Source organism: Falco rusticolus, chromosome 1 (assembly GCF_015220075.1).
Source record: "Falco rusticolus isolate bFalRus1 chromosome 1, bFalRus1.pri, whole genome shotgun sequence".
Classification (NCBI taxonomy): domain Eukaryota; kingdom Metazoa; phylum Chordata; class Aves; order Falconiformes; family Falconidae; genus Falco; species Falco rusticolus.
The window spans coordinates 112,602,307-112,630,302 of NC_051187.1; the positions used below are offsets into that span (position 1 = coordinate 112,602,307).

At 39.5% G+C, this 27,996-nt stretch overlaps 1 protein-coding gene across 8 annotated transcripts in view; it reads left to right on the plus strand.

Moving 5' to 3' along the window:
- Positions 1 to 27,996, plus strand: part of SLC10A7 (solute carrier family 10 member 7) — a 153,619-nt gene that overhangs the window by 26,914 nt on the left and 98,709 nt on the right. For 6 of the 8 annotated variants that reach the window (XR_005105646.1, XM_037396602.1, XM_037396573.1 and 3 more), the window contains one exon: positions 24,909 to 24,947. The exons of the other annotated variants lie outside the window; for them this stretch is intronic. Coding sequence is in view for 4 of the 6 variants with exons in the window: in XM_037396573.1 (XP_037252470.1) it covers positions 24,909 to 24,947 (39 nt within the window). In the remaining 2 variants the exon portion in view is untranslated. The remainder of the gene's footprint in view (positions 1 to 24,908; positions 24,948 to 27,996) is intronic. 8 annotated transcript variants of the gene reach the window in all.

Here is a 27,996-nt window from a genome sequence, read left to right on the forward strand (position 1 = left end):
CAAATAACGAAATACCTACTCTGCAACCTTTCTTTTCTATTTTCTTTAGAGTATTACATTGAAATTAGTTGTATTTTATAGGTAACAATTTTCTCTCGTTTTAGATGTATATAAATTCAAAACAGTAGCCTCTGCATTAATTCTGATTTACTTTGTTATGTAAATGGGAAATCCTGGAATGTAATGACATTTTATAACCCAGGTACTTTGAGTCTGACAGTTTAGCGCTGAGTTGTTAACAGGACTCCGATGTGCATTTCTGTCTTTAGAATGTGTAAAATTTCTTTGTCGTTGTCTTAGCAGTATAGTTATGCTTACTACCTTCCCAGCTCTTCCCCCCTCTGGTATTTTTGCATAACATAAGTCACTGTGCCCACTGTGTAAGTATCTTGTCTTCTCTCTTAAGTGATCACACTGACTTTCATTTCCCTCCTCTTTCAAATCATCAGCCAGTTCCAGCATGTTGTTTGTAGTCTTTCTTGCTAATACAAAACCACAGTGAAATCTGCAGTAGTCTTCTGTTTCCCAGACTGCCTGGTCTTAGTAGCAGTCAGTGCTTTCAAGAGATTATTTTACTCAGGCAAATTGCTTGTTATGCTAACTTATCATACAGTATCTTGTGAGGTAGATGGCTCATTTAGCAACACTTCCAGCAGGCTATGCTCATGGTTTCTGCATCAGCTCTTGTGTTTTTATTTTTATTTTTTTTGTTTTGCTTTGTTTTGTGAGTGGTGGGAGGCAAGAGTGTCTTTTTGTACCCTCTAATAATTTTTTGCAACCCGATGCAGATGTGCCATACAAGCAGATTTTATGGAGACTTTATGTCTTTCAGGTTTCAAATTCTTTCTAAATTGTGTGAGGCAAACAATGGAAAATTTCATTTTCTCAGGTTATTTTTTCCTGTAGAGTATATTGTAGTATGCTGAGACTTTATTCTGAGCCTTAGATGTTTTTACAAAACTGGAAATAGTTGAATTTGGTTTTCCTGCTAATTAGCACATGCCAGCTGCCACCAGCAAAAGAACACCTGTGCTGCTAGTGAGAGTACCTGGAAACTTGGGCATGATTCTTCTCCTTCATCCTAGTGAAAATCAGATATTCTTCTGTTGAAATCGAAGCAATGGACTGGGTAAGTGTAGGAAAGAGTCACAAATGAAAATTGGGTCTATGTGATTTGTAGTACATGGCTTCCAGAAGCAGTAATTGGCCTTAGCTGGTGTCCTTATGCAAAAGTGTGCAGTTGACATGATGTGCTAAGTAGTATGTACAATGTCTACTGTACATTAATTACTGTCTTTTTGAGAATATAGTCTTTGTTTCAAATAAATTGTGCATGTAAATTTGAAATAGAAAAGCGAAGAAAAGTGTTGCTCATACTATAAATCAGGGGTCCTCAAACTTTTTAAACAGGGGGCTGGTGTGCGGGTGAAGTGGTAGGCAGTCATCTGCGGCTGCTTGGTCGTCCCCGCCCCCCCCCCCCCCCCCCCCCCCAACTCCCGGCAGGGAGGGGGTGGTGGTGGTGTTCTGTAAATACCGGGGGCCGGATTGAGGACCCTGGGGGGCTGTATCTGGCCCGCGGGCCGTAGTTTGAGGACCCCTGCTTTAAATGCTTCTATAGACAGAGCTTTATTTGTGGGTTAAGTGTATGCCATTCTCTTGAAGCTAAGAGTAATCATACTTATTTTTTTTTTAGGAAGTGTGTTCATCAGGAAACATCACTAGGTTTTCCCTCTGCTTTCTCCTTATGGAGATATTAGAGGAGTATAAAGTCATTTTATTAGCTGACGTGCTGTTTAATTGCAAGGTAAGAAACAGAGCTTTGCGCAGTGGAGGAAATGCATTCTTCCATCTGCATTCAGAAGCCTGTTTCCTCCAGCCTTTATTGGAGGTAAAGACAGCCTCCAAAACCCAGGAGAATTTAATCAAAGTAGTTTATGGATGATTTTTCCTAGGTTTGTTCATACATACAGAAATAAAATATCTAAATCATGAAGAACTGCATATTATACATACAGTCAGCAGTGAACTATAGAGCTGTGCTGTTAAATGTCTTAGATTAGGAAAGAAGAAAGATGTTATAGTTGTATTATACAGCCTTTCAAATATATGTTGGAATCAGAAGCCCTATTTAGAATTTAGTACTTTGGTAGGATTAATGGTTCTGCAGTGAGATCAATGCTTGAACTGTATGTAAGTTAAAATATTGCTCATTAACTCTTTATGATATAAACTGACTAGGTTCGTGGAGGAGTTCCAGATATTGTTCAAGGTGGTGGTGCTAATATCCAAAATGACTTTTCCTCTCTCTGTTCTACTGTAATGACAGATAAATGGGAGCTACTCCGTTCCATTTCCAAATTAGGAGATGTGTTAACATGGATTTTGTTTGAAGACCTTTTTTCTCTGGAGTTTGTTTTCATACTTGATTTACCTTTCTAAATATATGTTGGCATTCCTGTCATGGCTACAGTGCTCACTTCTTCCAGCTGTTGAGTTTAAGAGAATGGATGTGGGGAGTTTTATTTAGTGTTAGAAAACCTCACTGAATAGCTGTAATTTTGGAATAGATAGTGCAAGGCGGCATCAGCTACCAATGTTTGGATACCCACAGAACAGAAATCTATACTTAAACGGAGGAGTGTTTATGTTCTGAAGCATTTGCTTATTTGCTGTTGGAGTCCTGGTGATGGTATATGGCTTTGAAAATGTCTGTAATACATATGTCCAAGCTGTAACTGTAATATTCCAGATAATCCTATAAAAACATGCTTTTAGACACTGTGAGAAATGTTTGTTAGAACCTATATCTATATCCTCTGTGTTTTTTCTGTCTTTAATATGAAGAATTAACATGGGGTTTGTTTGCTTTATTGACTAACTGTTTATTGGGGACAGGCATCTTAGTAGGGCCTGTTGTGATAGGATGAGGGGTAATAGTTTTGAAATGAAAGAGGGTAGATCTAGATTGGATATTAGGAAGAAATTCTTTGCTGTGAGGGTGGTGAGGCACTGGCACAGCTTGCCCAGAGCAGGGGTGGGGCTGGGAGCAACCTGGGCTGGTGGAAGGTGTCCCTGCCCATGGCAGGGGGTTGGAACTAGATCATCTTTAAGGTCCCTTCCAACCCAAACCATTCTATAATTTCCTGTGTATTTTGTGAAGTGGTTCTTACATGTTCATATGTGGAGTATTTGTTATTGATTTAAAAGGAGTAGGGGGGAAGGTGTGGGATGTACTATTCAAATTTTGTGGCAAGTGAAAAGAAGAGGGTGTGTAATGAATCATCTACAGTGTATAAAATGCCAAAATTAAAATTCCTCATAGCCTTTACTTTCTTTTTTGGTGTTACTTGTGTTAATGTTATCTCCGCTAATACAGTCACATGCTATTTTTAAAACATATTAGCTTGATCTGTTCTAACTTACAGTGTTTTTCTTATTACACTGCAGTCTGGATTGTTCTGCAGTAGATGATGTATTAATAAATACAATACAAGTTTTTAGTGTGGTGGTATGGAATATTTTATGACTTGTTTCTGTTTGCAAGCTGCAGCAGTCACAGAAGTCATCAATTAATCTATAACAGACTGATATCATACCAAAGCTTTTAAGAGACACATTTGTTGAGCATGTATTGTATATAGAGAGCACACAAAACAGTTTATATTGTTCTGGTGCTGCTGGTATTTTGAAGTTTAATTATTCAGACTAAGCCACATTCACTCTAACAACATACCTGCTTGGTGAGAAAGCAAAGGAGAATTTGATTCATATTCAGAAAAAAATTGCCTAACAACTTTCTGAATATCTCAGAAGTATGTTGAATTGTTCAGGAGTGTTATTTTACTGTTGATATGATGTAACTAAAGCTAGGTGAAGCACAGTTGTTTGGGTGTTTTTTTTTTTTTTCTTCTTGATCCGTTACCGTCCATTAGGAAACAGCTAAAATACATTTGGAGTAACTTTTAAGAAAGTAGGATGCTGGGTAACAGCTTGATCTCTAGTAAAGTTCAGTGCACTATTTTCAAACTGCTTCTGTCTGTAGCACCTTTTTAAAGGTTTTAGCAGCAATCTGGTTTTTTTGGGAGCTGGTGTGATATGGCAGATTATTCGGAGGTTTCTCCAAAGCTCTGTTCCGAGTGCTTTGAAAATACCCTGAAATGAAGCAAAGTTAAATCATATAGGCCTGCCTTTAGAAAAGTATTAGAATCTGAATTTATTTAGTGTCCATTCTTTTTAACTTGCTCTTGCCAATGGAGGGGAAGAAAAGGTGTGGTGGTTAATTGGAAACAAAAAGGATACCCGCACAGAAGTACTCTTGTCCTTATCGTTATGTGCCACCCCGGGGTTTTAAAAATGATGCTGCATGGCTGGGATAAAGTTCATAGTATGGCTGTACTTACTTCCCTCGGAAAAATACATGGGAGATGTTTATTTCTTTCCAAGTGCCCTGGTTCTTTCAGTTGCCAAGTGCAGGCAGTAAGCATGCACTGAGAACACTTAGGCTATAGGGGCCCTACTGTAGGAAGGATACAGGAGCACCAGTATAGGAAAAGTGCCTTCTGCAGGACTGCTTGCAACAGTGCTTTTCCAGCATCACATCAGACGTAACCTATTATGATTTGGAGAGGATGGGAATCTGATTGACCCGAGTTTGTGGCAAAACCCAGGTAGCCTCTGATTGTAGAAGAGCCTGGCCTCAGAATTCAAACCTTTCTTTCTCTGTCTTTGCAGCCCATCTCACCCCTGTGGGTTCAGTGCGTTGTGAACTGCCCTGTCTCTAAGCCCAGAGCAGCCACTCAGGCACTCGGCTGAATCTGTTCCAGTTGTCAGAAGGTCATACTTTAGGAATAACACTGCTGGCAGCTAAAACCAGTGAATTAGTCAAAAATAGAGTGGATGTTGGAGTAATTTTTTGGCAGGCTTTTAAAAACGTTGTTTGATCATGCCGTGTGTTGACCTTTCAATAGAATCTTCATTAAATCCACCCATTCCTTGCAGGTTTTTTTACTTCTCTTTGCCTTTGTTACATGTTCTTTCCTGGATTATCATTCATTAGCTTCTCCAAAGAGATTAACAGTTCCTTAAAACAGGATCATGTGCATTCTGGTGTTGTGTGTGAAAGCGGACCTGGAGAGTGGAGAAGCCACAGGATCCCTATAGAAATCTGAAGACAATTTGATACCCTAGTCCACTCGAAAATCTGCTGATACTGTAATGTTTTTTCCCTTGCCAGGACCCTCCTTGCCTGGTGTCATTTCTTGAGCTCTCATGGGATGAGATTAGTCTAAAACAACAAAGTAGCCAGATGTCTGGTTCTGAGAGAGTCCCAGAGGCCAGGGTATGGTAGGCAATAGTAATCGCTTGGGGCTGAAGATCAAAGATACCTGAGAATTACTTATGGGCACATACTATGTGTCATTCCCATTATTAACAGTCTGAGAAAATTTGTATCCCTAATTAACCCTTTTGTTGGTTAAATTTTCTTGCCAGTACAGCCCTGTCCGTAATAACTATTTGTTCTTTTTGGTGCTGTTACATAAAAACATGTTAGTTTAAAAAAAGAAACCAAAATGCAATACTCTCATAGTAGCAAATTTATGTAACCCTTCCAGATACTTTTTATCATGGTCATTTGTAAATGTCAGAAGTTAGCATCATTTCTTTTTGTTTACTGTGCCATACTTAGGGCTGGTGTTATTCCTATCCAGAACTGTGTCAGTAAGATTAGTTAACTTGTCAGGGTAGTGGGTTTAGTTCATTGCTTCCTAATCTAAAATGAATTAGAATCTAATCCCAGAGGCAGGATGTCTGCACATCACTGCTTTTTCCTGTAGTGATATTTCTAATGAAATGCTAATTAATATTTTCAGTGATCAATGTTTGTTTGTATTATATACTCTGAAATAACAAACCAAGATTTAGGTGCTGTCTCTGAATTCTTGTAGTGCTTTTAGAATGAGTGGCACCTGGAGAGAGAGAGAGAGAACCTGATTGCAGCCTTCTGTGCTTTTTTTGTCCTCAGGTGAAAATATCAAGGTTGTAAGTGGAATGTCTATTTTACTAAATGATGACAATGTCTGCACTGTAGGACTGAAGACTTCGAACAGTTTTTCCTAGCTGTTGAATAGTCAGCTGTAGTTATTGGAGATACCCGTTGCTTGTTACTACTGCTAGAGTTTCACTTTCTTTAACATGATATAACATTAATATGTGGTAAATACTGAAAAAAAAATAATTAAAATGTGGTAAATACACACTGTGTGTGAGTGGGAGACTCTGATTTTTCTGGTCACACTGAATGTGTTTGTACTTTATTGCCTATATTACATGTGTTTAACAATTTTAAGAGACTTAATTTTGAGTAGTGAGTGCGGAAAAGATCCCTGAAGTGATTTAAAGGACTGAATTGATTTTACCTGTTTCAGTCTCAACAGTCTCTCCTCAAAATATTTTATTTGAGCAAGAAGCCCCCAAACCTGACTTGCCTGAATGTGTATTGAATTTTTACATTTTCACTTTTGACACAGGTACGCCTGCTGTGTGCATCTTCCAACATGGCCATGATTGCTGCTCTGTTGTCCCTATTCCTGTTCACTTGCATAAGTCATCAGTCTTGCTCTACACCCAAAGGGCTGTTTAAAAAAAAATAAATATCAGCATCTAAAGAAATTTGAGGGCAGAGTTTTCTGATTGTGCAGGGTTATTTAACCTTTCAGGCCCTATGGCTGTTAGCGGGTATAGCCAATCATTAATATTATGTACCCCATTAAAATTCTTATAGGATAGGGACAGGTACTCTGCTTCTCAGGGACACAAAGGAGGGAGGAGCTGTGTAGGAATGGTTCACAGGCAGGAAGCAGCCATTTCCCTACGGATGTAGGCACTCTGGATTTTGGATCATTTGTTGCCATTCATGTGCCGTAATCCAGGTGCATGGGGCCTCACTGTGACTGCTTGGGAGCCACATGCTGCTCAAAAGATTCTGGCTGGCTATCCTGATATGAAGAAACCAACTCTTCATAACACTTGGATTCTGTTTTGCACAACCTTTGTGGGCTGTTTATTTTCTTACTTTTCTTTCTAAGTTGCTCCTTTGGGAGGCATTGCAGCAGTTTTGGTTGTCTGCACTGCTCTGTTGAAGGTCACAGTCAGCACCAGAATAGGTAAAATCCAAGTGTCCACGAGGTCATGTCTGCAGAGGCCAGTGTGATCTTTTTTTTGAGTTACCTTACGCAGGCAGCAAGGTGCTTCCCATAAAGGTGTTGAATCCGTAGCTGAGGTTTTGGGAGAGCCCTACCAGGGTGGATTTGCAACATACCTGAGACAGAAATGCTTTTCATTTTATTCTCTTTTGTTATCTGCCTAAAGCTCTTGGAAACTAAGAAGCCACAGCTACTGTCGACAAGCGAGGACATGACGTTGTCTGCAAATATTACATTAGTGTATATTAGTAGAAGCACTCCCATCCCTCTTTTTGTTTACAGGCTGGTAAAACATACATATAAATTTTGATCACTAGTACCACCTCTCCAGTTTAAGTAAAAAAAAAAAAAGTGACTGGATCTGAATGTGGGAGATTCAAATGCAGTGCAGGAGCAGAGAAAAGCACTGCAGACCTACTTCTCCCTGGCTGATGCCAGCTACTTTTTATGCTGAGGGATGAAGTTATGAGACACTAGTGGTTATTAAACCAGTAATTAAAGTTTGGAACTGGCAAAATTACTGATTTCTGCAGTTAGATTGTCCCCCAGTTTCTTGTTCATGTAGCACATTTCTTTTCTGTACCACAAAATGTCTTGGGGACCTATAAAATGATTCCTTATTTGGACTTAAGGAAAAACAGGCTTTAGAGCAATTGAGTAGACTTGGGAGTAGGTGTAAATATGTTATCCAGGTGTATTGGGTTTGCATGGCAAGGCTTTTGTGGGGGGAGGGGGAGGCGGGCTACAGGGCTGGCTTCTGTGAGAAGCTGCTGGAAGCTTTCCCCATGGAAACTGGCCAAGGCTGAGCCCATGAGTGGCAGTGGTAGTGCCCCTGGGATAATGTATTTAAGAATAGGGGAAAAAAACCTTGAGTGACTGCAGTCAGAAAGAGTAGTGAGACTCTGTGAGAGCAGCAACTGCAGCCCCCAGGCCGGGGCAGGAGGAGGCCAGGGGGGCTCCAGGCCTGGAGCAGATCCCCCCCTGGCAGTCCCCGGTGCAGCCCCTGGCGGGGCAGGCTGTGCCCGTGGGGGGCAGATTTCCTCCCCCCCCCCCGGCAGCCCATGGAGCACCCTGCACTAGAGCAGATGGATGCCCAAAGGAGGCTGTGACCCCATGGGGAGCTGATGCTGGAGCAGCTCCTGGCAGGACCTGGAGAGAGGAGCCCAGGCTGGAGCAGAGTTGCTGCCAGGGCTGGTGAAACACTGGAGCAGTCTGTACCTGAAGGATGGCACCTTGTGTGAGGGACCCATGCTGGAGCGTTTGAGAACTTTAGCATGCAGGAAGGGCTAGTGTTGGAGAAGTTTGTGGAGGGCTCCCTGCTGTAGGAGGGACCCCAGGCTGGGGCAGGGCAGAGTGCAAGAACCCCCGCCCCGAGGGGGAAGCAGTGGCAGAGACAGCATGGGATGGACTGACCGTAACCCTGTTCCCCTGCGCTGCTGGGGTGGAGGAGGGAGAGAAAATCAGGAAGGAAGTTAAGCCCAGAAAAAAGGGAGATGTGGGGAGAAGGTGTTTTTAAGATTTGGTTTTATTTCTCATTATCCTACACTTATTTGATTGGTAATAAATTAATTCCCTAAGTTGAGTCTGTTTTGTCTGTGATAATAACTGGTGAATGATCTCTCCCTGTCCTTACCTTGGCCCGTGAGCTTCTTGTTAGGTTTTTCTGTCCCCTGGCCAGCTAAGGAAGGGGAATGATAGAGTGGCTTTGGTGGGACCCTGGCATCCAGCCAAGGTCAACCCACCACAACATGCTGAATAAATTTGAGTACATTAAGGTGTTAATATTACATATTAATGATTACAGCTTCGTTCTGGGTTACTTCCATTACAAGAGAGTCTTTATGAATTTGAAATAACTTTTGTAAAGGAAAAGACATAGGAACTAAAGAGACTGTTCCCTATGCATGTGGGAGCAGCCTTCTAGCCAAGGCTGATAGGCACCTGGGGATTACAGGCTCATATTTGTTCTGCTGGCACAGCTATGTATGGAAGATGACTGTTGTCTGTTGCACTAATGTACTCTTCTCTGGTGTTTAAGAATAAAATCATAGGAATGGTGCTATCAAAGAGCAAGGGCTGTATAGGTAGTCAGGAAGAGTGAGTCTTGCAAAAGAAAAGAAAATTGCAGTTGAATTGAAGGAGAAATTGTGAAGGAAATTACATCATCAGCATGGACCTAACTGTTCATTACTTCAAGGAAATTTTTTTTTATAGTGATGTTGTCATATGAAATACATTTTAAACAACATGTATATATTTTCCTCCATACGGCAACTTTTATGTTTAGTAATTTCAGGGGCTATTCACTGTTTTAAACAGCCCATCACAACTTGAGCATATTCTGTGTCAGAAGCTTAAGCTACAGCTTCCCTTTTACTTAGCTGTTGCAATGTTCTGACCTTGGGCTGTTTAAAATCAAATTTATAAATTTCCTATTGACTTAATTGGGACATGGATCTGATCTAAAGATCATGCCATGAAATAAAGAAATCTGTATTTCCGTTCACAAGTTTATTTCTGTTCACGTGTTCCATTCACAACATTTGAATTCGTAAGAAAAGTGATGGATGTAACTAACATTGCAGCTTTCTGCTGTCATCTGCCACTGCTGGCAATGTGTCTGTAAGCGCAAAGCATTCACCCCTAACAGCAAAAGCTACTTGATGACTTGATTATACTTGATTTCTTGGTAGAGAATTCTTGCTGTTGATCTTGTAGTCTTCCAAGCGTGTCTGGTACAGCTTGCTGTTACTTTAGTTTGTGGAGTTTTTGACCTTGAGTTTGGAGAAGGAAGGAAATTAATTAGAACAAACCTCTAGAAAACTACAAGTGTTCAAAGGTTTTTTCTTCTAATCTCTTGTAATCAAAAATGTTACTCCTTTTCCTGGTTTATGGATAACCAAAGTAATTTATATTTAGAGGTGTTGAAGGAGAAAAGCTGTAGTTAATGTTCCAAGTGCTGTTCAATTTTTACATCACTAATGGGAAGGTAACTGGTTTGGGGGGCAAAGGAGATGGGTGGGAGGATCATGAGATAGTTGACAAAGCTCTTACCTAAATTGCAGATTCTAGAAGTCTAGATCAGGTCATAGTAGATACATGAGCTTATGGCTGTGTGAGAAGACTGCTATATTAAAATGTTTTGTAAACCTGTAGGTTATTCTAGTGTTTTTTCCTGTGACCTAGAATGAATTTAGTGCAAGGGGCTATTTTAACTGTACCCCTCTTCCCAGTTCAGAGGGGCGTGCTGCTAACAAGTTATTACAACTAGGGTGGCAGAATGTCTATGCTGTGAAAATTAATTGCTTGTAAACATAGTTTTTAAAAAAATGTGTCATGATTTTCATGATATGTAGTTTTTGTTACCATTATGTAGAACTTCCTTACCAGTTGCTTTCTAAAATATTTAAATTACATAGCTAGCATTATTTTAAGTGTTCTTCCTCAGGCAGACTATTGTGACATGGATTACTGTGCATTGCACTTCTTTATACTGATAATATAACAACCAAGCATTTAAAATAAAATGTGAAATTGCTTCTGAATTTTTCCTTCTTTGAGAGGGCTCGATAAATGAAAATTAATGAGGTTAGGGAAATTTTGCTTCACAAGTGATAAAGTAAATTTGGATTTGCACAGTCTGCAAAACATTATTTTAATAAGACTGTATTGCATTTCTGTTGTGCCTTCCATTGTTAAGGGAAATTAGAGAATATGTATTTTTTAATTAAATTAAAAGTTCTGTTAGAACCAAAGGCTTTATTCCTAGTAGCCTTTGAGGTTGCCTTGTATAAGGTGAAGAAAATAGTATCTTTTACTGGCAAGTGTGTTTATTCTTTTTGGTTAAGTACCTGAGCTTGTACTCTGTACAAGCAGCATATATACTGTAAATGAAAAGGTTTGTAAGAGAACCACATTGAAATACACTGCGTAATAAATGTGACCATTATTTTTTTTTTTTTAATTTATTTCAAGGGCTCAATAGAGGGGATGTGCAAATTAGTATTCTGAGTTGCAGTTTGCTTGCTACCCAAAGCATTTGAAATCCGGGCATATTTCTTAGATATTAAATATAGGTTGGGAAGAGTAGTACAATTGTAAGCTTTCTTTAAATTGGAAGACTTCACGAGTCTTGCATCCGAAATCAGCGTTGCATGGCAATTCTTGGAAGTTTCTTGTCTGTGTGTTTGTACAGCTGAATCCTTGTCAGGGGCTCTGTTCCTTAATCAGTAGCTGTGTACTGCGCGGTGGCAGGCCATGTACCAAAGGCTGTGAAATCGCTTTGCAGCTGAAAATCCTCCAGCTTTGCCAAGCCCAGGAAGAACAAGCAAGCCAGCCCTGAACTGGTTGCCTTGGATGGCATGGCACAGAAATAGCAAGGGCATGTATGTTTGCCTTTTTGTTTTTTCACGCTCTTTCTCTCGGGGGGAAAAATCCGGAAGGCAGGTAGAGCTGGAAGTTGCATCTGGAGAGCAGTGCTTTGTATTTGATATTTTGTTTCAAAGTCTGGTTCCTGCTGGCAGCAGCAGTAGGTCCCGTTAAAAACCCTAGACTTCCCAGAAGTTGAAAGGCAAGGAGTCGGCTGGAAATGGCGAGGCAAGGCACATTCAGATGGTAAATAAGGACGTGCAGCAGGTAGGTTAAGCAGGCGTGGAAGAAGGGAAGCGTGTCTTCTGTGGGAAGGTAATTGGGCACCCGGGCTTGGCAGGAGCCGTGGGCCGAGGCGGGGGCGACTGCTACAGGTTGATGGGCAGGTGATCCGGCGGCTTCCACCTGGGCGGCGCAGGAGGCCTGCCTAATATGCTGTCTGCCCTAAGGGCCTGGGGGAACACAGTTGGATTATTATGTTAATGCCTGAGCCTGCTGCCCTCTTCCTATCCCAGCTGGGCTCCCCGTTGTTAGGAACTGCTTTGCTCTGACAGTGGAGTAATATACTTCATGATTGAAAGGGCAAAGGGGCTCGCAAGAAAAAAGAGCAGGCCTGCACAGATATGTAAATGAAGGGGGGAAGGCTGCAGGGGAGGGTTTGTGCCTAGGTGCGGATAGAAAGTTTATTAGGAAATGAGTAATATAAATCTGCTAATTGAATTGTTATTTACAAGTCCCATTTTCTGATTTGTTTCTTTGTGCATTACCCCCCCTAATGCTGATGTACAGTGAATTCGAAGTGCTTACCAAAGCAGGCACTTAGGTTGATTTATTTTAAACCGAGGTGCTATAATACACTGGTACCAGTGTACAATGCTGACAATGGTGTATTTTTCAGGACTTTGATTACTGTTTCATGCTCTGCCACTATATTGCTGCACTACAGCTTACAGAAGTGATATGATTCTTTTATATATTGTAGATAAGTATATCACTCTGAATTTTGTTGATACTTCCACAAGAGTAGGAGATAGATACAGATTACAGAAATGTATTTGTTACGGTGTTAGAGCAAATTGAACTTTGATTCAACGAGATGGTGACTATGTTGTGATGTTTTTCTGAGGCCTTTCCTGCTATAGGATTGACTAAACAGCATCTTGGTGTTAGAATGAATGTATGTGAGAAATGAAAATCTGTTCTCTAAACAGGTATCTTTAATACTATTTTTTTATTTATTTTCATGATGATGACAGTGATATGACCTGGTATGCAAAGTCTTTCTCCACTTTTTATCAAGCTTCTATCAGTGGCAAAACTTGACTTGGAATATAGCCAGATGTGATTTCTAGCAACCTTATTTTTCTATTTTACCCCCAAAGCACTGATCACAGACTACTCTGAGAAGTAGCTGTTAACCTAAATTACACTTCTAAAGTGAGAGCTGTTTTTGTGGAATGCAGCTAGTGTGTCAGATGCAAAGTTGTTTGATAGGTGAGGTGCTTTTCTTGTAGGTTTAGCTGATACTTGGTGTTTGTTGTAAGATGTGATTTCTGATCGCTTGTAGTGTGCTTTCTACTCTTCACCCATTTGCTTACATATCCCAGTTCTGTTCCTTAGTTATGTGTATTGCTACTCTGTTTTGCTGTTAAGAAGGTGCATCTGTCTTGGCATCAGGACCTCCTGCTGCGCAGGAAAGCTGGCAGCTCTCGTACTTTTGACCTGGCAGTTGTGAATGGACTTCTTAAGCAGTTTTGTCCACTTAATGTATTATAGGGCATCTTATGTTACCGAAGCACTTTAAGGTGGAAAAGAATTCTGGATCTAGGTTGCTTCTGCAAACTTAGTTTGGTCTGACGGCGTAGATACAGGATGTTCTAGGCTTAAATGGCATGGTAGTACAATTTTGCTTCCACACCTCTTGCCTCATTGGGTGCCCATGATGAATAATCATTGCAGAATAGGTAGTAGTGGTGTCTGTGTTCTGCTGGGGCCTTTGTACTTCACACAGAATTACCAACTTCTTTATAGAGTTCTCCTTGGAGTTCTCTGTGGGCAAATCAGAATGCATTGGCCCTGTCTCTAGAGTTTATTAGTAAGATGAGAAGATATCTTTAACCACAAAATGGTTAAAGCTGGAAACAGACTAATTGTTATAAAAGGGGTGTTTTCCAGTTGAAGGAGTTTTTTCTGATAATTGCGTTTTTCTTTCATATTATGTATGCACCTAGTTCTTTAACTGCTTTAGAAATAGGGAAGTCGGGCTATAAACCATGCTGATTAGGGAACATTTCCATTCTTTTTGTCTTGCACTGTGTATGCAATTTAGACTTTGTAGAAATGTTTACACTTTCGGGGAAATCTGTATGTAAATATTTTGTTTCAGGTCAGGTTAACCTGGGTCAGTTTTGCAAACAACTAATTTTGACTTTGTCCGTGTTCTTCAGTGTAACTTAGGTGCTCCGTGCTTTCATTTCTCTTGATAAGCTGATCTTCCTGGCTGTGTCTTCTCTGTGCAGCATAAGAATTTAATAACAGTGCTGCACTGTGGACCAGCTGAAAAGCTTGTGCAGCGACAAACCAGGCAGAGGTCATCTTCTACTAGGCATGAGAGCAATTCAGCTGAAAGCAGCAAAATACCAAAATGAAATGGTTAGAAAAGAAAATTTCAATCACTGTCTGAGAAGTGTCGATTCTAGAGGTGGAGGGGAGCTTAGGTTTAAAGCAGATGTTTAAATACCGGAATATCCCTTATGCTGGCTATTCCAGTTTTCAGCCAACTCTGGATGCAAATGGAAACTGTGGAAGCTCAGTGAATGCTGCCAGAAAGAGCATGTTCGATGCAGACGGCAAGTTTGTGACCTTTTGCAGTAAAACAAGCTTGTGCGTTTCTTAGGCTCGCACCCAGCACAGCTCTTGGTGAGCCTCTGCTCTCCACAGAAAGTGAGTAGAGTTCTGTACATGAAACTCATAGGTTTTAACATTTTTTTTCCCACTTTTTCTTCAGAGAAGTAGTGGTTATATAGTGTTCTATTCCGTTAGAGGATAAATTACTTCAAGGATGTAATAAAAATACCTTTAACTTAGTTGAGTTGCTATGTATTTTATGTATACATTTATGTAATATATGTATATGTTTATATATATATATATATATTAAAAAAATCAAAATTCCAAAGATCAGTTTCAGCATTTCTGTGGATCATGGTGTACTCCTGCTGATAGCCAGGTAGTTGTGAAAGCAAGTCCCTGACCTAGACTTATCAGCATTTGAGTATTAATCCTTGGACTTTAACGAAGATAAGCCTCCCTACCCCACCCTCTTTGGATTAGAAGGTGTAGCAGCCTTCGAGGAAAATGGGGCAACTAACTGGTTAGAACTTTGGGCATGCTTCAAAATTTGTTTTCAGAGGAAAAAAAAGCTTGGATCTTCAGTTGTTACTGATCCACTACTTAACTCCTTGGACAAATTTTGGGGATACGTAATATGTAAAGATGCACATTTATGCACCTTCTCACTCTGTGTATGTGTAACTTTTAGTATATGAATTGCTAATTTAGATGACGAGTATCTAAGCAGCATTTAAAAGAATGCAGCTGTATGCATCAAGACTGTTCCTTTTTTACCTTCAGGCAGTGGCTATAGCGCTGTTCTCCTTACAGTATGCAGCTTTTCTTTCCCTTCCTTTTCTACCTCTGCCACAGTATTGCAGGGTACAAAGCTTTGGCTGGGCTCATAAAAAGGGAATTTCTAGTACCATACAATACTGGCTTACAGTAAAGCCTAACCTTCAGGCTTCACCCACACCTAGTAATTGTACCTTCTTTGAGATATGGACAGACATTTGTTGATGAGATGAAAAACTCCTTATCTTTTAACGGCAACCTGTGACACAGTCTGACATGAGCTCCAGAGATTGGGCTTCATGGATCTGTGCAGTGAGCCACACTACTTTTTATTTTATAAAGCTGGTACTTCAGCCAGCCTCCTCATGCTGTGGCCTTCCTTGCTGCTAGTGTTTTATTTCCCATCGCCTGGCATTGCACAACTTACAGTGAAGCTGTTCCCGGTGGTAGTAGTGACAGGGACTTGAATAACAATGCCATTCTGAGCTGGTTTGGATGGCACAGCAGTTAAAATGTCTGGTTCTGCTACTAACTGCCCAGAAAGCAATATGACAGCGGGATATTTATAGAAAAATACTGGTGCAGGCACAGCCTTACAGTTGATGCAAAGGGCACCTTTTAAAAAGTGGCCTTGTGCTTTCATTTCACTTCAGCAGGGAAGTAATACTCTTTGGAGTTGTAGGATGCATTGTTTAACTAGACCTCTAATCATGTTATGGATGATGTGTCTCCAGGAGAATCAGGGGACAAGACCTTTAAGTGTTTTTATCACAGCTTAAGATCTTAGAAAATGTGAACTTAAATAAAAGTATGTTTGGGTGGTTGTTATTGCTCTGTATCCTTTTGAGGATACCTTCTACAGTAATATTTTTTTTTAAGAGAGAAAGTCACTTACAGTTATGAAGTGCTTGACCATAAGAGAGGATCAAGTTGGCAGAGTTACTTGTATACCGCTGTTCAGCTGAGCCTCCTTTATTAAATCATTGTTCAGCATTCCGTTTGTTCTGGTGGGAGAGCTAGTGGCTTCATTGCTAAGGTAATAAGCCTTGAGTTACTAACAAATGCACAATGTGCATAAGGTTTGTGGATAGTTTTCATACCAAAGTGTCAGTGACTCAGTTTCTCTCCTTTTTGCGCTCTAATTGTGTAGCATGGTCTGTTTCACAGGTCAAATGTACAGCTGCTAAGGCTTCTACTTTACAGTACGTAGGTAGAAGGGGGAAGTTACCTTGTTTCCCCATGATTAGGAGAACTATGGAAATGGGATTTCCATTTGGGGAAAAATACATACAAAAAGTTTGGCTGTATGCCTTCCTGGGAATCCAGAGCTTTCCGGCATGGCAGAGCCATATTATGGAGTTTGTGGAGGAGTGGGTCAGGTGCTAGAGCACGGAGTCTGTGCATAGTTATGCACATGTGTACTCAGTATGAGAAAGCATGTGTTCCTACGAGTCTGTCAGCTTTAAATCACTGCTTACTTGAATGTTTACACTGGCACTGGCCAGTAATCTTAATATTTGCATTTACAGTAAAGTAGAGGAGAGAAAATTAGAAACTGCCTCTGTTTATTCATGTTGGTATTCAGAATTCCACTGTGGATGTTCAGGTTACTGCCCATTGGGGTGCATGACGTAGGAACTGACACTTAGAAGGCCCTGTGTCTTCGGTGCATGATTTTTGTGTTTTGTGCTGCAGCTGATGGGAGGACAGGAAGATTAAGTTATAGCTTCAGGGCTTGGGGCATAGCTGGTCAAGGATTGTCTTGCACAAGGATGAGGTGAGATTACTGGTGGCTATCTCTGCTGACAGCCCTTCTCGTTGTCGAAAGGAAACAGACCATGGTTGTTAGAAGGAAGAAAAGGGTATGGGTGGATCTGTGGCATTTATGATAAAGCAAAAAAACTACGAACAAAGTGACTACTGTACAGCTGATAGCCTGGGCTAGTCAGATACTGTGCGCTGTGTCTCATAAGGTATCTAATCTCTTCTGTACCTGAAGAGACCAAGTCTTGGTTCTTTCAGTGTGGCGATGGACATTCCAGCTCCTGAAAGAGTTTCTTCCCTCCTGGCTTCCTTCCTGTGATCTTTCTGATACTGATGACAAAGGTTTTTGTTTTCATTCTGCTCAGTTATACAAGTAATCTCAAGTAAAAAGATCCAGCCACGCAGGGCAGTGCTGCTTTCCAACCTCTGCTCAACATGAATTTCCTGTTACTTATATAACTTCCTGTTACATCTTAGTATCAGTGGAAATTTGCAGACCGACACATAAACGTTTTTGAGGTCTGAATGCTTAACCTTCACTATTTGCATTGTTAACAAATGTTTATGTTCTGGTTTTACTCTCTGGAAAAAAAGCCTTTGATGTATATATTTTGATGTCTTCATCTACGGCCCCTGAATGAGAAATACAGTGCTGACGCTCCAGAACTGCCTTAAGTCATGCCTGTCACAGTAGAGAAGTTACTGTTTCTGGTGAAAGGAAGCAGGATAGTTTTCTTTCCCTGTTTCAGTATTGCTGAAACTATTGGTCAAACAGAAATCCTTCAAAGGAGAGCACCACATACACTAAAGTGTCTAAAAAGCCTGCCTTTTGACATCCTCTTGATTGATGTTTTTTTATTTATAAATATTATTACCAACAGGCGGTGATGGTTATGAGAAACTGCAAAAATGTGGGAGTGAAAGAGTCATTTTCAACAGAAGGAACTTGGCTAGTAAGAGGTAGGAGGTAATAACTCTCTGCCAGCAGAGCCCCCAGCTTGTTTCTGTGCTCTGCTTGTGGCAGAACGCTGAGCCTGACTGAGGCAGCACAACCTTGTACTCGGGTGATGGCAACCTCTGCCAGCCCGGAACAAATCTGGAGTGTATGCAGCTTTGAATCCATGGCTCAATGAGGTATTTTAGAGGAGATCATTCTCTGGATGACATTCCCCCACTGAAATGTGAACAAAAAGCACATTAGTTATTCTGTTTTCATTTTCTGGTGCCTTTTCAGCATTATTTCCATAAAACTGATGGTTATTGAACATGGTTGAAATAAAGAAATGTTTTCGTATTTTCAGCACAGCTCTAGAGGCAGGTTGCGGATTAGGCCATATCTTTTGCACAGTCAACAAATTGTGTTGGACCACAGGGAATGTGGCCGTGGATAAAAAACATAATCCCCACCGTATCTTGGTGGGTTTTCCTGTTGTGTTCTGGCGTTTCCTTGGTTTGCAGGCATACAGGTTTTTTTGTGTGTGGTATGGGTTTTTGGGTGATTTTGGTTTTGTTTTTCTAAGAAGATAAGGTTATGTGTACAGTTCCACTCCACTAAAAAATTGGAGATTGGTGTCTTTTTTTAAAAGACTTCTTGAATAAGAGTTCAGATTTTTATTAAGGTTTCTTTGGACTCAAAATGTAGTTGTTGCCAAAGTCTGGTTTTGTGTGTTTTGTTTTTTTTTTTTTTTGGGGGGGGGGGCATGTGTGTGTTTGTGGTTTTGTTTGTTTGTTTTTTTTAATGAAATAACACTGTTGAGGTGGCCTATCATGTATACAATACGTGGGGCCAAATTAATGTGTAAGATGCATACTACTGCTTCTGCTGAATTCAATATGGAGTGTTTATACATCTCCAAGAGTCAAGTCTAGACCCTGTTTGTTTCTCAAAGATGATGCTGTAGTGTTAAAAAGGCATGTGCGTTGCCTTTGAGGGGGCAACTGTGCAGCTAGAGACTTTGTTGAGCAGTTAACACTACCTCTTTTATTTTGCCATGCTGTAGCAGGATTTTTATATGCATTTTAACAGTTATTTAAGAGTCCCCATATGCTTAGAAAAGAATCTGAATATATGTGCCTTTTTTAAAGCTGCATCATAACTAGGTTATTTCATCAATACAGTAGATTGACTAGGAGCTGCAGTTGGAACAATATGTAAAAATACAGCTTGTAAAAGATTTCCTTTATTAACTGTCATCATCCACAGAATGTATGTTCAAATAAACGTTGTGTAATAACTAAATTTGAGATTAATAGGCCCCTTAAGAAACAGCGAAGTCATTCAGGATAGTCAGTGAAAAATAGCCTGTAAGACTGTAACATGCACATATTGTCCTGCTTACATGCTCTCTCTGGTGTCATTCCCATTTATCAATGTCGGCAGGCTCTGTTCTCATTAAAACACTCTTGCACAAAAGCAACTTAATTTTCTTAAGAGAAGAGGACACCTGATTCAATTTAGTGCTCAAAACCAGGAACTTGAATATATATATTTTTCCCGTCTGAACTCAGATATGAATAGTTATGAACAGCAACACAGATTAAACCTTATTAGGTATATTTATATTCTGTTTGCAGTAACAGTGCTGTAGCAAATAGCTTTCTACAGAGCTGTAACATCTTATTAATGGAAACAGCAGTTAAGACATGAGCTGTGGTAACACTCACATGAGATTTTATTTTTAAATAGAAGATTGAAGGAGTTTAAAGGGACTCTGCCAGTGCATTCAAGCTACTTCTGACATCCTACCATCTTCCTCCACCTTCTTGAACTACACTGATCTCTTTGGCGAGATAAAATTTCCTTTTCTGCCGTCTTGGGTCAAACCATTTCCATCACTTTCTTCCATTTTTTTAAATTTTTTTTTTCTTCTTCCTGTCAAATAGGAGACACAGGTCTATCAATTTTGCATTAATAATATGGACAATGTAAAATCTTACAGTACTACATTGTGTTCTGTGCCTCTACTGCATAATCCTGCTAGAGTCATTGTCTTTCTCCAGTTCCTTTCTACTGTTCTGGGGTTTTCTCTCTTCTTCATTATGCCATGTGTGTTAAATAGGATATTTAATCTTATGCCTGGTGCTCGAGCTGTATATCCCCCACTAGTGCACATCTGAAGATGATGAGGTTTTAACTGCAGGTAATTGTGGACATACTTGGAGCAGCTTTGTATGACACCCAGGCCACTTCCTTCTGAGACATTTTAAGGTGATTTAGTTTCATTACGCTGCATCTGTGGCCTTGGCCCTGGAATGTCCTTCCCGCAGAGCAGGGACAACTTGGGGCCAGGCGGGTCCTAGTGTGCATAGCATATGCTCTCTCAGCTATAGGGTGCCTCTGGGTAAGCATCGGGTTAAGTACAGTTAGGAAGGTTACTTTCCTAAAGGCTGCCAAATGACACTCAATAATCAAATGTTTTAGTGTTAAAAAGATACATACATATTGGTGAAAAAGCCTTTTACTTTTTTACGTGATCCACATACAAAGCTATAAGGCACCGTTGTTTCCCTGTGACTCTGCAGTAAAAGAAATTGTAGTTCCAGTTGAGTTGTGCATAACAGTTTCATTCAAATACTGCCGATAATGATAGAATGTTGGGTTTTGACCCAGGTGTTCCAAATGTTGCCAGTGTATCTTTTCCTCTTCTTTAATGTGGTCTTGCTACATTACTATCAAAAGTTATCTAGTCTAATAAATTCCAAGGTAGTTTAGTTTGATACCAAAATACAAGGAAGTGGAATAGAGTTCAGAATTTATTCTGTGTTTACTGCTATCAAAACCTTAGCACGCTTGTTCGATTTGCTGCTCAGGTACACGGACTGGAATGCTCTGTGTACTTGCTGCTGCAGTTGGGTACCCACCCGTGGGGAAGTGCTCAGCCCCTTGGTTGTGGCTTTGCCTTTTTCTTCTTTTACTAGCCTTTGTTACAATGGGATCCGTCTTGGTTTTTGTTGCCGTCACTGTTAGAAATTGTAGCAGTGTTTTCTGTACATGTGTTCCAGATAAGGTGAGAGATGAAGGGCTGAAGCTTTGCACTAGGTTTGAGGTATGGGAAGAGGAAGGCTTCTGCCCAGTGTACTGCCAGATGGGTTTCCTTCAGAGGTGGACTGAGTTACTGCTCCCTTGAAAGTGCTCCAGGCCAGCAGATCCTCCCTGGAAATGCCGACCAGCGAGAGAGTTCCCTCAAGTCCAGTGCCATACAGAGTTGACTGAAATTGTACCTGCTTAACATCAAGCAGATTTGGTGTTTAGTGGAGCTAGTGTGTACTGTTTTAAACTGGAGATGTACATGCTCTCCTGTACTAGCCCTGTTAAGAGTACCGATAGTGACTTTCAGTCATGTCTCTGAGTTGATGTAAACTTGAATGATTGGTCTGGTTCTTACTGCTGCTGCTTTTGAATGTGGTCTGACCTTGCATTTCAAGACATGGCTATGCATTTACCTTTTGAAAGGATCTTGCCATTGATTTTATAGTGAACTCTCCCCTCGTATTAACGGTAAGTGCAATGAACGGTTTGCAAACACATGCGAATCTGAACTTGGAGTATTATAAGGACATCTAAATGTTTTCATGTTTTATTGTTTCATTTAAGCTGACTGCATATAGTCTGATATCTGTTGAAGCACAAAAGGAGCAAACACTAAAAAAAGTTATACAATAATAGTGACTAATAAATGTTTCAAATAGAAAACGAAGAGCCTAGCTGTATCATGTGTCAGCACTAATGTTTATTTGTATCATCCCTCTAAGGATCTCAGAGTGCTTTTTAAGCAATGAATTAATTTTGACAATGCCCTGTGAGGTATGTAGGCAATATTATCTCTCTTGATAGAAGGGAGTTGGAAGCACAAAGTGTTTAAATTCTACAGGGTCGTGCTACTAGGTATGTTTAATTACGAATTGGAGCAACTCAGTTCACTACCAGTTTGTTTAAGCTGAACCAGAATTGCAAATACAAGCCCCAGGTTTGTGGGTATGAGAAAAATTTCCTCTGAATTTATTCTGCAGGAGAAATTTTTATAATGAAAACTGCAAATAGACTAATTGACATGTGTAAGTCCTCCCTCAGTGAGGCAAATAATCTGAATGATTATACCTTAACTTGCGGTTTTCGCTTTTTGTTTTATTTTCCCTTCTTTTTCCTCTTTTGCCTCTAATGTGTGCTTAATCATCTGCTATGGACAATTTCTGACACTTTGGAGAAAGGGAATTAAAAATTGCAAACTACTGTACCCCTGGACTAGTTGTGAATTATGATTTTTGCACATGACTGGCTGAATACCTGAAGCATAAAAATTGTCTAAGACTGTTGTCTTAGTACCTGTTATGTGCTTGAGAATATTAAAAAAACCCAAACAACCCGGAACAAACAAACCCCCAAAACAAACAAATCGGAAATCTTCCAGCTGGATTGGGAAAGAAGAAAGTTTGTTGATAGCCAAAACATCACCATCCAGTATTGCCACCACAGAGCTATCTAGCGTCTCTCCTTAACACCTTTCCAGGTACAGAATTTCTCCTGGAAGTGGAATTGCAGTGTATTTTAAGTAAAAAATACATTCTTGTGTCTGTAGATGATCCTCAAATCAGAATTGGTAGCTGCTCATGTGGCTAAAACTAGATGCATGGTGTCATACTAAGTGTACCGGTTCTTGCCAGCTACTCCTTTGAGCTACTGCTTTGTTTTTTGTGCATCGTTGAGGTGACCAGGAGAATGGCTGAGAGCTGTCTAGCACTAAAGTTATTTCTCTTGCATCAGTGGCTGTGGTCTGGCAGGCTCACCTGCAGTGCAAGCAGAGCCTGGCCTGAATCCAGCTTCTGGTAGGACTGGATATTTTTGAGACAGGGAGGTAAGTTTAGCATGTTAGAAAGCGAAGGGCTACTACTTATGCTCTCTATCCATTTTACGTTGGCTCCACCAGCTTTCCTGAAGAGGGTGAGCGACACAGTTCTTTGTGGCAGACAGAAATGTAGCTGTCGCTCTGCACACACAATTTGCATTGGGAGGAGGGGACCATCAAGTTTCCTCCCAGCCTTCTGGTGTGGAAGTGAAGCCCAGATGCTTCTGTCTTTCAGATCTTAACAGTTGATTTACACTGATTTATATAGCAAAGACTGTTTTGCAAGGAAGAGATCTTTAAGTGTGCTTAAAAATGGAAATCTAGATCCTCCTTCATGGATTCAGAGGCAGATGTAATAAAAGGGACCTTTCTGCATCTTTTCCGGTTTGAAGAGGTCAAATACAATCAGTCTGTGTAAGAGTGGCATGTGTCCAACAAATACCAAAGAGACTTGATAAACCTGGTGGGTTTTTTAATATAATCGTGACAGGAACTTGAAGAGGGATATATGAACAAAAAATACCTGCAAGGTGATCTGTATTGAAACTGATCCTTTGCAGTAGGTTTGTGTGCATGGGTGTAATCTGGTGCTCTCTGGCCACATGGAAGTATCAGCTGCACGGTAGAAAATCCTGATTTAATTCACACTTGTTGAAAAATTATTTTAAGTAGTACTCACTCTTGCTTTCAGCTGTGATCTCTGGCAAGAGGAACTGTTTGGACTTGTGCCTCTTTTTATGTTCAAAAAAGGAATGCTGATGAGGAAGAGGTGTTAAAATATGTTACTGTAGTTTACAACTGTCAACTATAATGTTTTATTTAGCTGTATCTATTCAGATGCTCCCTCCGCAACATGGAGTGCCATATGCCATTGTCCCTGTTAGTAAGCAAGTCAGCAAAGGTTTCCCAGTCCGCATTTGTTTTTGTATTTGGGCCACTGAGGAGCTGCAGTCCAGTGCCATCTTTTATTGATAGGGCTAGCAGAGGAGGAATCTAATGAAATTATCAAAGCTTTGAATTAATTATGAACTTGAATAAGAAAGCTAAGCTCTCTAGAGCCAAGGATCTCATTACCCATTCATTTTCATTGCATCCTCTTATGGAGCAGAAGGCAGGTTCAGCTACAGCTCCTACCCTGATTTTGGACTTTATTCAAACTTACTAAACTCGCTAGCATCCACTTGTTATTAATCTTTAGCTGGAAGTGTCCAGAGTGATTAATTTGACTGTGCTCTAAATTTTCATGTAGATGGTAGATTTCCCTTCTCCCTTTCCTCTTACCTTTGCTGTGTGGCTTTTCATCATCAGACTGGCTACTATACAAGAGTTTCCGTTCTTTCTTGGTAATTGGGGAAAGCTATTCAAGACTCAAGTTTTAATTTCTTGGAATTTAATGAGTTAATATTAAGAAATAATACTGCTACCTTGTATTTCCTGGATATTTAGGTAAGCACAAAGATGTCTAAAGTCATTATCAGACTTGTTTATTTTCTTATTTTAAATGAGTGTGGAGTAAAAAGTGATGATTAGACACTGCCCTCAGAAGTGTGGGGTGGTTGTGTGGTTTTGGTTTTTTTGGTTTTTTTTTCCTATTTTAAATTTGTTGGTCAAACTACAGAAACTTACGAATTTGTCAATACTTTATTATGATGAACAACTAAGTTTGCCTGCCTGATTAATATTCCATTAAAAATTAAGTCTATGAAAATGCAGTGTTTTACTTAAGTCAGATTATATTTATTTCAATTAATAGGTGTCAATATGTAAAAATGTTTCTGGCAAATCAGGGCAAAAGCAGTGAGATGAAGCTTCTGTGTAATATTCTTAGTTCTTGTGGATATACCTCTTAGGTCAACTGGCAAGGATTTTCTTCTCCTGCTTTTGTCCATTTCAGCACATTACTTATAAATGCATAAACTAGAACCTATCAGTCTTCATAAGTTACAGGCCACTGGCAATTTTTTAAGCAGTGGCCAACTGCCTAATGTCTCTGTGTATGTGTGTATTTGGAGAATCGAATAGCTTGTTGGGTGGGGGAATAACATTTTATTCTTGTACTATAGCTGTTTTACCATTGGTGATATTTATCTTTTTCTCTCTTCAGGCAGCTGCTATATTTAATTCTGCTTTTGGAAGTTTTTTGGTAAGTAATGCATTATTAATAGCAAGTGCTTTTATTTTAATAGTGTCATTGGTGTGTTTGTATTGTTCACATTAGTGTTGGTGGAATTATGCCATATAGCTGGCAAGAATTTGAATCATCTTTCAGTTTGTGTCACCGTGCCGTTAAATGCAGCTACTACAATTTCTTTTTGTTAAACTCTTGAGAAAAGTAGTGAGTAAATTGTTTCTGCTCGTGGTAAATTAATAATGTGTAAACACATCTTAATTTTCTCCTTAATGGGTTAACAGAAGCTATTATTATGCAGATGTTTCAGACATGGGCATCAATATATTGATTTTTCTAATAAGGCCCATCAAATACTCATTATTTTCTATCAAGAGGCCATGGATTTTGAAAAGAAAACATGACCCAGCTGATCAGAGAGTAGATGCTAATTTACTCAGTGACTTGTCATTTGTTTAGCATATTTTGCTGTCAGTGAAGCCACTCTGTCTCTGAGGAGCACACTAAAATAGCTAGATATGGGAAAACAATCAATCCAGCTGGAAATATAACCATTTCTGTAAAAAGCAAAAACAGTATTTGTGGGCCTGATGGTATCCAAAGATTCAGAAAGGACACTATAAAAATCACTAAATATATTTATGAAGAAAGGAAGATTAGATTTCTTTTATTGATATGTTGTTTAGAGAGACATTAATGAATATTAAATACAAATTATTTTATGTGTAGGCAAGATACTGCGACTGTTTTATTTATTTAGGCAGCTAATAATTTCATTTGTTGGTTTTTACTAAAATTTGTAGTTGTTTAGAAGTATTCACTCGTGATTCCAATCCTGTGTCCCCAGAAGGAGGACTATGTTGTATAAAATGAATGAATGACAAATTCAGATTAGAAAATTAAAATCAAAACTGCAAGTGCAAAATAAGTAACTTGATGCATGTTTGTTTTATGAATAGTTAGAGTTTGGGAGTTTTAAGTATGTAAAGCTGTACTGCCAGGAGAAAATTGTGTGGCATTTTGGAGTTATGCATTCTGCTGCTACTTTTGAGGGTTTAGCTTAAAGTTAGGAGGGTGGATATAAGTTTTTTGGGTATAGATGACTTCACATTTTTAAAATATCAGTTCCCAAAATACTTTTTCCTTTCAGTCATCTATCCTCTCCTTTTCCAACGGGAAGAAGGTGCTTTCTGCCACAAACTGTGGAATCCCAGTGTTAGAGCAACTGTTAAGTCTGTGTGTGTGTGGCATTTTCTCTTGTTGCTTGGCATGAGCTCCGGTTTCTCTGCTTTCCCTGGCTTTCTGTTCAGGAGGTTTCCTTGAATACCCAAAGGCCTCAGTTCAGCTGTCATTAGGAGAATATCTTTTGACAATGCTGGCTCCTAGTAAGGCACCATAAACATATTTCAATTTCTAGAACGTGTTTGTAGCTCTTTGAAGAAATCTCGGTTAAAGAAGCTGAGCTAGTTTGTGTGTTCATGTAATACTCCCACTTTTGGTTTTGATCTTAGTTCCATGAACTGATCCCTGGAAAGTTCAATGTACATATAATTACCTCATTTAACTTTTTTTATTCACTTCACTTTTTTTTTTTTTTTTTTTTTAAATCTTGGAGCAGCATTGCAGTAAATATTCTTGTTAAAAAATTCTTAGGAAAGACTTCTAAAAATATTGCAGATCAGCTAGAACCAAACCAAAGTACCAGCTGATTTCTTTTCTAATAATTGATTTGTTTTGAAAAACAAAATTATAAAGAAAGTGGCCATTATGAATTCACAAATACATGCACACAATGAGATGCTTGTTGTGGTATCCTGGTTTGAAATCATGATTTTGTAGGGAATATGTATGTATGACAGAAAATAAATCACAAATACATTTACTGAAAGCCTTGCTCTTACAAACATTTCCAGTTATGAAGTTGATAGGATGAACCTTATGACTGAAAATGCAATGGGGTGATAACGGGGCAGGGACTGCAGTAAGTAGCCAGTGCTGTAGGTAGGTCTATGTGGCCTTTATGGAGTGGCTTCTGAATGTCACTAGCATGTGGTCACTTACTTGCAAGTTTTCCATGAACAACTAGCGAAGTAGTAATTATATACACGCACACATACTTGTTTGAAATCAAAACTGTTCTGTAAAACATGAAAATAATTGGCCTTTTTCTGAGAAGATAATGGAAGGTCCTGGTGGTGGTTTTGGAAATCTGTGTTTATATTGGTGCCCAACTTACAGACTTGGCTGTAGGTGGAGATCCTATTTCCTGTATCTTTAATTCATGATGATTCTAAATCTCATTTGCATTTTTCTTATTAGTGTCTGATGATGTGCTGTCTGTGGATAGGCTTAGGTATATAACTATATCTTTGTGACCATAACCGTGTACATGTCCTGGAAATAATGTGAAAGGATCTGACCACTGGCAGGGCTGCAGTTTTCTTATGTTCCCTGTCTTAAAATGTGTAGCACATGGGCTGTTAATGTAGCCCTGACAAAGCCAGGAGGACAGTATGTTGTTGTCTGTTCTCAGACTATGCCCTGTGGGCCAGTGCCTGCATATGATACTGTGAAGCAAGCTGATTTGAAGGGGCTGAAAGATGTGCTATGCTTTTAAATCTCTTTTTTTAAAATCTTTTTTTTTTTTTTGTAAGACTAGGAAATGGTCCTTGAGAAGTTAAGTAACTGTGGAACAAAATGTTTGTGGGAAAAGACTTAGCATAATGTTAGAATGATACTGAGATGAGGTTACTCAGGTGAAACGGAACACTGTGGTATGCAAAACGTAGAAATGCCAAATATGTCTTGATGAGCAGAAATACACTTAGATGAAGCCTTTGGAGGTGTTTTCTGGTAAGGAGATTTACAAAAATTACCAACCAACTGCAAAGTAATTATTTTTTAAACTCTACCAAAGCCCATATTCCTATAAATACACAGGCAAAACAATGTATGGAAAGATACTATATATATTTACACTTAGTTTAATAATATCCCAGGTCTAATTAAAATGCAGTGTTTTACAGAACTAATTGTTACAGAAAAGTGTTTTTATGTAGCTAGA